Source organism: Diplotaxodon limnothrissa, linkage group LG8 (genome assembly GCF_057381915.1).
Source record: "Diplotaxodon limnothrissa isolate DT_005_m linkage group LG8, D_limnothrissa_male_GT1.1, whole genome shotgun sequence".
Taxonomy (NCBI): Eukaryota; Metazoa; Chordata; class Actinopteri; order Cichliformes; family Cichlidae; genus Diplotaxodon; species Diplotaxodon limnothrissa.
In genome coordinates, this window is record NC_140603.1 from 29,261,086 (window position 1) to 29,274,644 (window position 13,559).

At 41.7% G+C, this 13,559-nt stretch overlaps 1 protein-coding gene across 2 annotated transcripts; it reads left to right on the top strand.

Moving 5' to 3' along the window:
* The first annotated feature begins 3,630 nt into the window (after positions 1-3,630).
* LOC146627149 (pre-mRNA splicing regulator USH1G-like) lies at positions 3,631-12,608 on the top strand. Of its 2 annotated transcripts, none has more exons than XM_085361640.1 (3): positions 3,631-3,794; positions 10,754-11,204; positions 11,793-12,608. In XM_085361640.1, exons 1-3 carry the CDS (start codon positions 3,631-3,633, stop codon positions 12,606-12,608), a joined length of 1,431 nt encoding a protein of 476 aa, XP_085217766.1. The 2 variants fall into 2 exon arrangements, with proteins under 2 accessions (XP_085217766.1, XP_085217768.1); XM_085361642.1 differs by having other exon boundaries at positions 10,754-11,201.
* Positions 12,609-13,559: the final 951 nt, after the last annotated feature.

A 13,559-nucleotide genomic window follows, 5' to 3' on the forward strand; every position in this document is an offset into this window, starting at 1 on the left:
AGCAATTCGGACAAAGTTTACTTAATAGAAAAATTAATGAATTATTAATTTAAAAAAACTAACAATCTAATCTAAAGGCTTGTAAGTGGTGTTTGTCAGTACACAGCATTACAGAACTGAAATGTATGAACCTGCCCTCTGCCAACAAGTAGAGTTTACAAACAAGCCGCAACAGGACCTGACTTAAGTGTGTGACGCCATTCTTATCGCTTCGCCGCTTCGAGCTGCTGTAATGGTTGAGTGGGAACGATAACCCGATCAGCTGATTATTTTTATTTTCACTGTTTAATGACACAAAGCTGTCTGCTTGCTGTGCATGGAGGGCCAAAGCATGTGCATTATTAAATACATTTTTTAATTCTTCATTTAGACAATAGCCTACAAATGTATTAACTCATTACTAAATATTTCAAATCACAAACGGATTTCACAAAAAATAATTAAACTCTCCACAAAAACCTAATTCCATAAAGCATTAAAAGAAACAGAACTTCAAGATCTTAAAAAAAACCAATTTAAAAAAGAGAAATAAGTAAATGGATTTAAAAATCAAAGATTTATTTGTGACATAAAAATGGTGAGTCCACTCCTCATCTGCAAATCCATTTCCTCACTGCGTGTCCCTTTCCTGTTAGCTCATTAGATCATATTAACCCTCTGACAATGCAAAGAGCAGAGATGACACAAGTGTAACATTTCCAGCCTCTTCAAAATCAGATATCTTGATGAATATAAAAAATTTACACTTTCGAAGCAGGAAGTGCACACCAGTCATCAAAAGTTTGGTAACACGAGTGCTGTAAAGATTTGCAGGGTCAACCAGCACACAGGAAGAAAGTTTGCATTCTTTGTAAAATGCTGGATCATGTATGATTTGTCTGAGACCATGTGTCATCATATGGGGATATTACAATATGGCAGCTTTGCACTATGCTGTAAAATAAACCCATTGTCCTCGTATGAGACCACGTCTTTGTGCTCAAAGATGATCCTGAGCTCTTATACTTACAAGGTCCAACTAATCTCAAGTAGCAGAAATTAAAAATACAAACAGCAAACGCGGTTTAGCTGTTAGGAGGATCTGTAACCAGTCAAAGCGGTGATTTTCACATATATTGCAAGAATCTTAACTTTCCCACAGCTTTAGGCAGCATTTCAGCATCTAACAGCTCTTTTTAAAATCTTAAATAGCTGATTTAATTCTACTGGAGTCAATGGTTATCATTGGTAGAAACATTTGATCACTCTTCTTTGATGAGTGATCTCTCCCATTGACAAAATGTCCAGAGGAACTGAACTTTTGGGCATATTGTTACCTGGAAATTAATTATTTCAATAAGACATTTTTTGATTTTCTTTTTATTTCTCTCACATTATTTTCAGCCTTAGCAAGCAGAAAAACAAACACTGTAAACTATCTACCAATCATCACAGAAATTATTATTCAGACAGGCATTATTCTTGGGAGTTTGAGAACATAAGCTGAAAAGAAATGCCAGTTAAGCTTGACAGCGGTGTTCTTTGATGTCTGCTGAATATAACTAAAGTTTAGTAGTCACATTCACCTGCTCTGTACATTAAAATTCAGTATGACTAGTGATCGGTCGATCTGCACATGTATGATCTAATGCAAAATGGAAAAAAAGAAAAAAAAAAAAGAAAACAATCATTCATTTATGTAAAAACCTTTACTCCTCTGAAATATAACTCATGAAATAAGTTATCATTTTTGAATGATTTTTAATTGTGCGTTAAAGCAGAAAGACATTAGGAGGTAAAGCAGAGGACGCAGAGTCGAACATGACTGAGGCGGTCTCTCCTGCATGAAGTCCAGGTTGCAGGTTTTCCAGTGTGGGTGCCAGATGCCAAAAAGCTAACACCAAGTGCTGTCAAAGCCATAACATCCTCCATGAACATGATATGGAACAGATGCAGGTGTGTCCTTATCACCCAGAGGAGTCCAAGTTGTCAAGAACAAGCAAACCTACAAACACAAATCAATTGAAAATGTAAACATCAGCCAAAATATCAGCAGGGATTTACTAACTTTATGACCTCTGTGAAAATTATTTCCACATCATTTATTGTATTGCTCTCAACATTCAGGGCCTTTATTGGGACAGTCCCTACAGAGCATACAGAGAAAATTAATAGACTGAATCAATTTCAGCCTTGGTTTTCAATACAAATATATTTTATTAATAACTACGTTTGCCCATGTGTATTTTTGACTGCATATAGGTACTGTAGGTGCAGTTAGTCATTGCAATATACTGAATATTCAATGCGAATATTTGACATACTGTGTCAGAGAGGCTGGGATTAGGTGAACGTGGCTCTTGATGATCATCTATGTCCAGTTTAGAATGAATGTGTGCACTCGTCTAATTAAAACAAATGAACTTAATTCAGCAGCGTGTCATCTCTACTCTTTGCCTTGGCAGATGTTTTAGTTCTATTAACTTTAACTACCAGAAAGGTGTGTGGTAACATCTGGGCAGACAGCATTTTAATCACGAGTTTAAAGGCTGTAGGTTGCCGCCATTGCTCTATATATGTGTATAAATGTAACAGGGCTCAGCGCTTGCTCTGAACGGTGTCAAGCTTTATTTGTGAAGAGCATATTAGCTTACTAAAAACGTACCTATCTAGAACTGCTGGGACGTAATATTTTCATTAGCTAAGGTGATGCTAGTGTTAGCCATGTTAGCATGTTACCTTCTTCAACACTCGGAGCTTCGGCTCTCCATTTCTCTGCAGTCCCGTCATATACTTCTTATCTCCATGTTGTTCAGAGTGTAAAAGCCGAGACTGAATGCCCTTTATATATGTTTAGCAATACAAAGTTATCGGTACAAAAAAAGCACCTTAACAAAACCCAGGTAGTCAGCCTGAGTCTCTGTAACCAATCAGAGAGCTCCTTCCATCACACACCGTGGCTAATTTGCGTTAGTTTTTCTCGAAGGACCATAGTCAAGGAAGTGCTAAATGGAGAAGCTAATCCCAAAACCGAGGGGAGGGATGGCCATTTTGAGTTTGAAAGTAATTTTCTAAATTTAAATTTTAAATTGGTTTTTTAAATTAGCTTTTATTGAGAGCTTATGTTTTTTTGTAAAATCCATTTGAATTATTTATTAATGTATCAATAATTATTTTTTAAATACTGATATATAGTTATTGTTGTTATTTCACATTAAAGAAATAATACATTACTTTTATGATCTCTAAATAAATAAAAGAATAAAAAATATTTAATATGGAGAAATATTTTAAGAATGGGGGATGATGAATGAGCTGAAAGGGCAAAAAAAAAAATGTATTCAAAATTCGATCAAAAATAAATAAATTGCTGATAATTGCCCCAAAGCCACGTCTCTGGGGCAACTATTTTCTCGCAGATTTCAGTTTTAAGTAATTCTGTGCTCGTAATGAGCAATGAGGAAAGGCGGTGTGTAGGATCGTCTGGGCCACGCCCCCCGCTTGACAACCAGCACGCCTGGTGTTCGTCTCCCAGCAACCAGTCAGTCCGCCGCTACGTCCCGCTGCAGGCCGTCCGGACTCCCGGAGTGACAGTTACCTCCACATCCAGGCTTCCATGGAACCGGACTGGGACTGAGCCGAGGTGTCGCCATGAACGACCGGTATCACCGGGCGGCCCGGGACGGCTTCCTGGACGTGCTAAAGGAGGCCACACGGAAGGATCTGAACGCCCCGGACGAGGATGGGATGACACCGACCTTATGGGCCGCTTACCACGGCAACCTGGAGGCGCTCCGGCTCATCGTGAGCAGAGGGTGAGTTCAGAACCACAAGCACCAAAATAGAGAAAAGTACTCAAAAAGTTGTCTAAAAATAATAGATATGTGAAAGATAGATAGATAGATAGATAGATAGAATGTATTTTGGAAATATGGAGGTCATACATTTAAGATTTTTAATTGTGATTCACAGTATTAAAATTATTAAATAATACAAAAAAACCCGACACAATTAAAATATTAAAAACCACTTAAAATAATGGATGGGTGGATGGATATATATCTACTTCATATGATTTTTATACTTCAATAAAATTCAAAATATTATAGGATATTGTATGTTTTTCTTTCTTGTATTTTAATTACCTCATGGCAATGAGTTGATGCTGAAGCACAGCAGCTAATCATTCATCTGTCTATCTTAAATGAACAATTTTCCATCCTCATTCTGGTCATTATGTAACTTACCCATGGGCTTCAATTTGATTCAACTCTTTTTTATTTATTTAGCGCCAAATCAAAACAAGGTGAAAACTATAGAATTATTTGACCCCCTACGAGCAAGCTCTTTGGCGACAGTGGGAAGGGAAAACTCCCTTTTAACAGGAAGAAACCGGCAGAAGCAGGCTCAGGGAGGGGCGACCGTTTGGGAGTGAGGGTAGGAAAACAGGAAAAAAAACACACTGCGGAAGACAGTTAGATATTAATAATAGCTAATGATTACCTAATGGCGTCAGCAGTAAATCTTACTGCTTCAAGTCTGTTAGCCAAGGTTCACTGTAAAACACCACAGTCTAGTGGCTGAAAGTAAGAAATTACTATAAATTACTGTAAGAACAATATGAACAGTTGAAGGAGACATAGTCCCAAATCTGAGGTAGTGAATATTTAAAAATGGGTTGCTCATTTGACAAGATAACAAACCTTACCTGATCACTTCTTGGTCTCCAGGTGTGGATTCCAGCCAGATTTCTACCTTTATTAAAGACAGTGACTGTGGATTCAATATATACACAAGAGTGCTGCAACCGTCCACAAAACTCCAGTGTAATCTAAAGTTATTTCTGTATTATACTGGACAAAATGGAATTCGTTTCTGTACAGTTTACAAAAATATCTAACCGCGTAGAACGTTCTTTAGTTTGTGTTTAACTGAGAAAATAAAACTGCTCCAACCCCCATCACTAATCTAATCAGCACTTCAAGAGATGGAGGCTGTACATATAAACAGCCTAATTGCATACAAAGGTCACTTGTGTGTGCTGGCTATATATTAAATCTGACAGATGAAGCTTGGGCTGATCTGTGACACAACAGAGCCTTAAATCTGATTGAGCCATTATACACAAGCCATTTTTACACAGCTCAGTTACTGAAACTGACCGGAAGCTTGGAGAAAACGGAGACAATCACAAACAGGTTTTAGGAGTAAGGCTATATTCAGGGCAGATAAGTTACAGATAGAGTAAGGTAGACTATCCGAGAGCACCGTGCGGAGGCTTTAGGGCCCAAACAAAGCAGCGTGTTTGCTTCCTGCTCTCTAAGAAGGAGCATATTAACAGCAGGGCGAGGTGCACTGTGTCATGCAGCTGGCGGAAGCTTTATAAAGCGTGCAGTGAAGTGCAGGGTACTGCAAAGGTCAGAGTGATGGATCGAGTGCATGCGAAGCAGAGACAAGAAAGCTGAGCAGCAGAGCGGGCATTACAACAAGAACGACACTGAAGACAACAAGAGGGCAGTTTAAGAAGCAGGAACAGGAACAGTCATAAATCTACACTCATCAACCCCACTGACACTGAGCTTACAAAAGAACTGTACCTAAAAGTGGGCAAAATCATTATTTAAAGAACAAATATGGCTCCGATTACAGATGCAGACCTGACTGCACTGCCCTGACTGGCCCAGTTTGTGCTATTCAAGCTAAAACAGCATTTAAGCCTAGATGTGAGTTTTTGCATCATTTCATCATTTCAGATTTAAATGTTCCAAACAAACACATTTTAATAACATGAGTAAACACAACATGTAGTTTTTAAATAATGATTTTATTTATTAAGGGGAAAAAAGTTATCCAAACCTATGTTGGGCTGTGTGAAAAAGTAATTGTCCCTCTTCTTAAATCATGAGTTGACTGTGATTAACTACTTTTTTTGAAAGCTGAGTTCAGTTTCATTGCTATGCCCAGGCTTAAAGGGTTACAAAGCCATTTCTTTGGACATAGCCAAAGCTTTCACAATGTGAGCCCTTATTCACAAATGGACAAAATCTGAGTGGTGAACCTTCCCAGGAGTAGTTGTTTTACCACAATTACTCCAAGAACACATCGACGACTCATCCAGGAGGTCAAAAAAGAACCCAGAACAACATCTGAACAACTGCAGGCTCCACTCACCTCAGTTAAGGTCAGACTTCATAAGAAAGAGAGTGGGCACAAGTGGCCTCCATGGGAGAGTTCCAAGGAGAAAACCACTGCTTCAAAGAAAGAACCCAAAAGCCAATAAAAAAAATACCCTCAAGACTTTTGGGGATCTAAATCTGATCCAAAACATACCAGCACAGGCAGCTCTGAATGTCTAAAAAAATGAAGGTTTTGGAGCGACCTGGTCAAAGTCCAGACTTAAATCTGATTGAGAGGCTTTGGTATAACCTCAAACGGACCGTTCATGCAGGAAATCCATCAAATGTGACTTAATTAAAACAATCCTGAAAAGAAGAGTGGGCCATGAAAGACAATGAGAAAGACTCATTACCAGTATATTGCACTTCTTGCTGTCAAGGGTGGAACAAGCAGTTATTAGAATTGGGGAGCAATTACTTTTTCACATTAGGCCAGGTAGGTTTAAATAGCTTTTCAGGAATGCAAAAAATGAAGAAATCAGGGAGGGAACAAGGACTCTCTTCCTGATTGTAAAATGCAACACATTTCTATAAAGAAACAAAAAACATGTAGATGGTTATAACATAAATCACATACAGGACTTTCACTCACGAAGCCTGGGCTCATGGGGGCCCCTTTGAGAGTTCTAGGTTCATTTATGTTTATTGGCCAGGAATACCTGAGATAGGAACATTTTTAATTCCATGTATTTCTTTATATGTAAAGACTGAGACTAGTCTTTGGAGACCAAGAGACTCTTCAGTAAATCAGACATTAGAATCAAAGAACTGAAAAGAATATCTTCTGTAGAAAGTCCAGATTTATGTTTGGTTATATTGTCTTTTGGCTTTTATTAATCTTTTTACTTTATTTTGTTGCCATTGCCATTTTACACAAATAAAGAGAAATTTGTTCACTTTATATTTACACTTGATAAATGATAATGATACTGTATTTTTTAACTTGGATCTCTCTCTGCTTTAGCACTACTTTAGTGCACTTTAGTGCTACTACTTTAGCACTTTTAGCACTACGTATTCAGTACTATGTCAAAGCCCCTTTGGAATGCGCTTCTGGTTCTTGGGCCACTGCAGGTTTGCACACGGATTTGGGCGCTTTCTTCTTTTATTCCTTACCGATCAGTCAAAGCTTAGAATGGATGAGAAGCATCTGTGAAGTGCCACGTTCAGGTCTCTCCACAGAGGTTTGTGGGATTGAAGTGTGGATATTTAGAGACTTGTCCTGGAACTGCTCCAGTGTTGTCTCATCTGTTTGCTTTGGGCTGTTGTGCAGCTGTAAGGTGAACCATCCTCTCAGTCTTAGGTCTCTGCACCCTGACATAGAGCTTTCTTCCAATGACCATCACTTCACTGGCCTTCTCTCAGTTCTTGCCAGTTTCCTGTCTCTGTTTTTGCGGATGCTGCCACTGGCTTACCTTACTGTCAGGATGGTGTTAGCAGATGAAGTGTAGAGCCTGTTGTTCAGCAGACACAGACACTGAATAGTTCAGCACAAAATGCTTTTCCTCATCCTCTCAGAGTCCTTTAAATCCTTTAAGACAAACACTAAGCAGGTTGTGATGATTTTCAGACATTGCATATGAAGAATTTAAATCAGTTGTTTAAGTAATGGTGGAAGTCAACTTGCCATTGTTGAAAAGGGCTTTTTAGAGCCGTTCTTTTTGGGCAAATGTAAATATAGTTTTGTGTTCTGGTGACCTGTAAAATGAAAATACATTTATAGACAATAAGTGCAAAAGTAAGTGCCTATGTTGCTTTAAATGAGTGCACAAGGAAGACCATCGGAGGGGCAACTGCACCACCCTCCTGGGAAGAGCTGAGGAGAACCCCAGATGTGGGGTCACCCAGCAGCCACGGTGCAGAAGCCAGCAGCCAGCCACGCCAGAACGGACCAAGCCCTTGGCCCAGAGGCCCAAGGTGCGAGGTCCCCCACCCCCGGAAGGGGCCCGGCCGAGGCACGAGCGCCAGGTCCTGCCAAGAAGCCACCGGGAATGAGACGGTACATATCTAAGGGCCCAGCCCCGGACACCGAAAACCACCAACGCACCGCCAGTTGAGGGCCTCAGTCACCGGCAGGGAGTGTGGTGAGGGGAGACAGAGATGTTCCCAGAGAGGTGGAGTTTAAGACCTGACCTGAAAAATAGACACAGACAACCAGACACACACAGACACAAACATGCATTCTCACCCTCATGCACACATATACAAATACAGGGCACTCGCCCAACGTGGAGACAAACACAGATGGACAAACACACTCTATACCCCGGGTCCAGGTTCCCTGGACCCTGTTACCCTTTTCCCTGAGGTGGAGACAAGCAGACCACCCCCCAGTCCTGCAGCAGCAGGGAGGCCCTGCATCCCAGACTGACCAGACGGCCAACTTGCCCTCCCAGCTCCCCGCTCCTATGGCGACTAGAGAAGGGGTGAAGACCCCTTACCTCCCTCTGCCCGCTCATATATGGTGTTGCTGCATGTTGTTCTCAAGTGCATTTAAAACACAGGAAGGGCATGATGCTTTCTGCCAGAGAGCAGCTGGTGTCAGCACGCCCCAAATCCTGAACAAAGAGTCTTCTGAATGTCCATAATGATTGTCATGAGTTGTCATTGTCTGTAAAATGGGACACTTATTGTTCAGTTCCCAGTATTACTGCTGCTGTGTGAGAGCACCAATGACAAATGACACCAAGAAGACAAAACATGTTATATTAACTGCCAAAATGTGAATGGGTTCTACGTTCTGAACTAGTGGTACCTGTTTGGAGATGAAACCTGACTCTTCTTTAAGGGATTTTCCCATATGGGTGGTTTTTCTATTATGCTTTTCTGATACTTGTGACTGCTTGCTTCAAAAGACAAGCCAAGGAATATAATCTCTCCAGCATTTGCAGGCTAAACCCCTGTCCCAGTAGGACATACCCAGAACTCCTCACCCAGGAAGCATCCCTGTCAGATTCCTCAAGTGGCTCATTTTGATGAAGAGGAGTATCAGCTGTACTCTAAGCTTCTCTCAAATGACTGACCCCGTCACCCTTTATCAGTCTCTGATATTGCTGTGGAGGAATTCTGGCCCACACCTTTCACCTGTGATAGATAATTATTAAGTGAAGATGGAGACAAAAGCCGGGAGAAGGAGAAGACGTGGAGCAGCAGCAGTCAACTTTCTCAACTATGAGCTAAAACCGGCACCCTGACCTGACCTGTGCTTGTTTTCAATGTTGCTTCAGTACATTGATGTATGCAGACACTCATTTATGCACAGCTCTTTTAAGGTCCTGCCACAGCATTCAGTGGGGTTAAGGTCTGGACTTTGCAGCATCTCCATTCGTTTCTTTTTTTAGTGATTCTGCTGTAACTTGCTGCTGTGCTTGGGTTGGTCTTGTTGCATGACCCGGTGTGCGTCAAGATTTAGCTGTTGGATAGATGGACTCACATTTGACTCTACAATACGTTGGTATAGATAGGAGCTAATGGCCGATTCAGGCACTGTGAGGTGCCCAGGTACAAACCAGCTCAAATCATCACCCCTCCACCATCGTGCTGACACTTGCTCATATGATGTGACTGGCTGGAGTCCACATGACTCTACCTTAGTATAGTTGTCTTTTCTGTCTAAACCTGATAAAAAACATGGTTTCAAAATGAAACTGTGCTGGTGTAACTTCAGCATTTGCTGGACTTCCTTAGACTTTGTAGCAAGGGAAAGTTTGTGTAGCAGAATTGTCTTTTCTTGTCCTTTCAGACCAAGTTAAAACATTCTCAGATAAAGTAGAAATGTGTGTTTTAAATCCTGACTTCGGGATGTGGAAACCAGTGAGGCAGTGACTGTGATGGTCCAGACATAGAGATTTCTCAGTTTTGTTATGTAATTGGTCTTTCTGGCAGGTAAATAAACACCCACATGGTTCGTCTCAGATATACGTGATTTCAAGTCCACACTCAGGGTGCAGCACCGCAGATGTGAACTGAAATCAGGGTTGGTGCCAATAAAGGTGGTGACCCTGCTGTGGTGCGTGGTAACACTGTCGCTGGGTGTCTGTGAAAAAAAGAGTCTGGGTGTGGGAGATGAATAATGCAGAGTCGCCTCTGTCATGTTTAACCTGCTGCGCTTCAATTATTGATCAGGACCCGGCCGTGTGGGAGGAGGGAAAACAGGAAGAGGAGGAGAGTTTACAGCAGATTAACACGAGTCACCGTTGCAGCAGCTGCAGGAGGTGGAGTTGTTGTTGTTGTTGCTCTACATTAGAGTTGTGCTTTTCAGATGCTTCACTAATATCTATATGACAGCTGTTTTCCAGCGAAATACTGGTACAGACTTAAATATGTGTCTTCCATATGCACAGTTACATTGGTGAATGCTCATAAAACCACCAGGTGTATGCGAGTAGTCAAACTCCTTTAAACACTTGGTTTCAGCCTATATTTTTTACGCATGGCTCTTTATGATGTCATAAAGAGGTGATATCCGTAATATGGTCATCTTTGGTGGAAATGGATGGAACCTGTTCTAGAGTGGGCACCAAATAAAGTTAGAAGCAGTCTAAGTGTGTAAACTTTGTGTATAAATTCAACATGGCGTCTCCTCTGTTGACTTCTAGAGGTGACCCGGACAAATGCGACATTTGGGGGAACACACCGCTCCACCTGGCAGCTGCCAACGGCCACCATAACTGCCTGTCCTTCCTGGTGGCTTTCGGTGCCAACGTGTGGTGTCTCGACAATGACTACCACACGCCGCTGGACATGGCTGCCACCAAGGGCCACATGGACTGCGTTCGCTACCTGGACTCCATCGCCGCCAAGCAGATTACCATCAACCCAAAGCTGGTCAGCAAGCTCAAGGATCGGGCGTTTCGCGCCGCGGAGCGCCGGATCAAAGAGTGCGCAAAGCTGCAGAAGAAACACCATGAACGCATGTCAAGGAAGTTCATGAAGGAGTCTGCGGCCTTAGACAACTTGGACGCTATTAGCTTTTCTAGCTACACCAGCAGCAGCACTCTGAGCCGCAAGTTCAACACTGTCACCTCCAACATGCCATACTCGCAGGTGGTTGGTTTTGTGTTCAAAAGCCCTGATTTAGTATTAACTTCTGCTTTACTGAGCAGGGAACATTTTAGCTAGTATTTAAAGCTCTACCTTAGATCAATAACTGTCCCTGGACTCAGTTGCAGTTGATGGTCAGCCTTTTAACCCCCAAAACCTTTTAGTCTTAGTCATTTGAAAACAATATACTTAGCTTCTCAAATGGCACTGTTAAGCTTTTTATTTTTAAAAGAAGATCTATTATCAGATCCATGTTTTCACTATTATACTCTACTAGAGTAATTTTGCGTGAATCCCAATTCAAAACAACCTTTATTTATCTTTTGCTGTGCTTTAATGCAACCCCTGTCAGAAGAAACAAAACTTTTAAAGCTAACTTTCCCCAATTGACTAGTCAATTGTAAAGACTGAGATTTCAGCGGGAGGGTGGGTGACCATAATTGACCACAGTGAGAACATACAGATACACGAGTAGTAAAAAACTTGAAAACGTTGCAAGACTTTGCCTCTGTTTGAGTTTGACATTTACAGTAATTATTTACATCATCTGAAAGACCCCTGGGTGATCCACAGTGTCTGATTTGTCCCTTTCAGGCCACCCTGCATTCGACAGCCAAGGGCAAGGCCAAGATACAGAAGAAGCTCGAGAAAAAGAAGCAGGTTGACGGTACGTTCAAGATCTACGAAGATGGCAGGAAAAGCGTGCGCTCGCTGTCTGGCCTGCAGCTAGGCAATGACGTGATGTTCCTCAAACAGGGCACCTACACCAACCCCAGAGAGCGGTCGCGGCTCAACATCCGTGATATGTTTCCCCGTGACATTGACGACGATGCTGACACCATCTCCCGAGCCATGAGTGACCCAGGCCTCCACGAGGCGGCTTATTCCGAGATCAGCGCAGACTCCGGGCGTGACTCGCTGTTCACTCGACCGGGGCTCGGGACCATGGTTTTCAGGAGGAACTATATGAGCGGAGGCATGTTTGGAATTGGGGTAGAGGAAAGCGTTGCAGGGAGTGAACCTGTGGGGAGAGCGCCTAACGTCCGACTGCGAGGAAAACTGCCTCGACACTTGCCCAGCTTCGATGAGGATAGTATTGGCAGCGCTTTGAGCCTGCAAGAAAGAAATCTGCAGGAGCTGCCCTGGGAGGAGACTGAGCTTGGGCTGGATGAGGACATGGAGCCAGAGAACAATCCTCTGGAGACTTTCCTGGCCTCTCAGAGTCTCAGTGAGTTCATGCCCATATTCAGGAGGGAGAAGATCGACTTGGAAGCTCTGTTGCTATGCTCTGATACAGACCTCACCAGTATCCACATCCCTCTAGGGCCCAGGAAAAAACTGTTGGATGCCTGTAAGAGACGTTTGGATACTCTGGATGAACCAGAGGCCATTGAAGATACTGAGCTGTGAAGCTCAGTATCGCCCATATGTCTGAAATCAGGACCACAGCTTTGTGAATTGAATGCAATTTGCTGCTCGAAATACAAAAAGCAAAAAGAAATATAGAAAATATTTAGTGCAGTATTAATAAAATGTCAGAGCTTTTAATGATAGCAGTTCTCTAAGTTGTGCATTATTTCTTTATATTTCACCCCAGATCAACCTGAGCAGAAAACAGCATTTTTATGCCTGAACAGCACCATCTAGTGGTGACTTATCATATCAATTTAAAATTTAAATCTATGGGCCTGTAAGAAATATTAGTTGGTGGCATTACACATTACAGTTATATGTAATTTTATTTTACCTAATTATTCATGTAATTGAATAAGAAGATGTATATGCAGTGATGCTGTACAGTCGGTGGAGTAATGACAATTTCACGGGAAAGCTGCGACACCTGTATGTACCTAAACCTCAACCCTAATATGTGTGTTTTTTTTATTGTACACTTTTCTTACATTTAAATGTTATTTTACCTCATGGCACATATGCAGTGGTGACTGAACAGTATATTTGTGATGTATGAATGTAGCCGCAGACGGAGTGACAAACAGTGTCGCAACAGTAAAACAATGAGGTGTCAGAGCGGTGCTAGATAACGCCGCTATCTCAGGTTACTGCAGCAGCTATTTGGTTACGCTGAAGGTCTGCTGCCGGCTGCACTCCACAGTACGACTGTGCATGAATGTACCTTTTTATGTTGGCAAAGAACTTTTTGTAATGATGCACTCACAAACGTTATTATCTTTTCGTAAAATAAAGGGGAAATTCTTATTGCGTTGTGCTTGAATTTATTCAGTGTTAATGAGTTTATTATCTCAGGAACTTTTACATTATGCAGCACATATAAAACTTCTGTTAAAACAGCTGATAGAGGAAGTCTATCAGCTGGTGTCGAACCATTTCATTTCTGGTCCT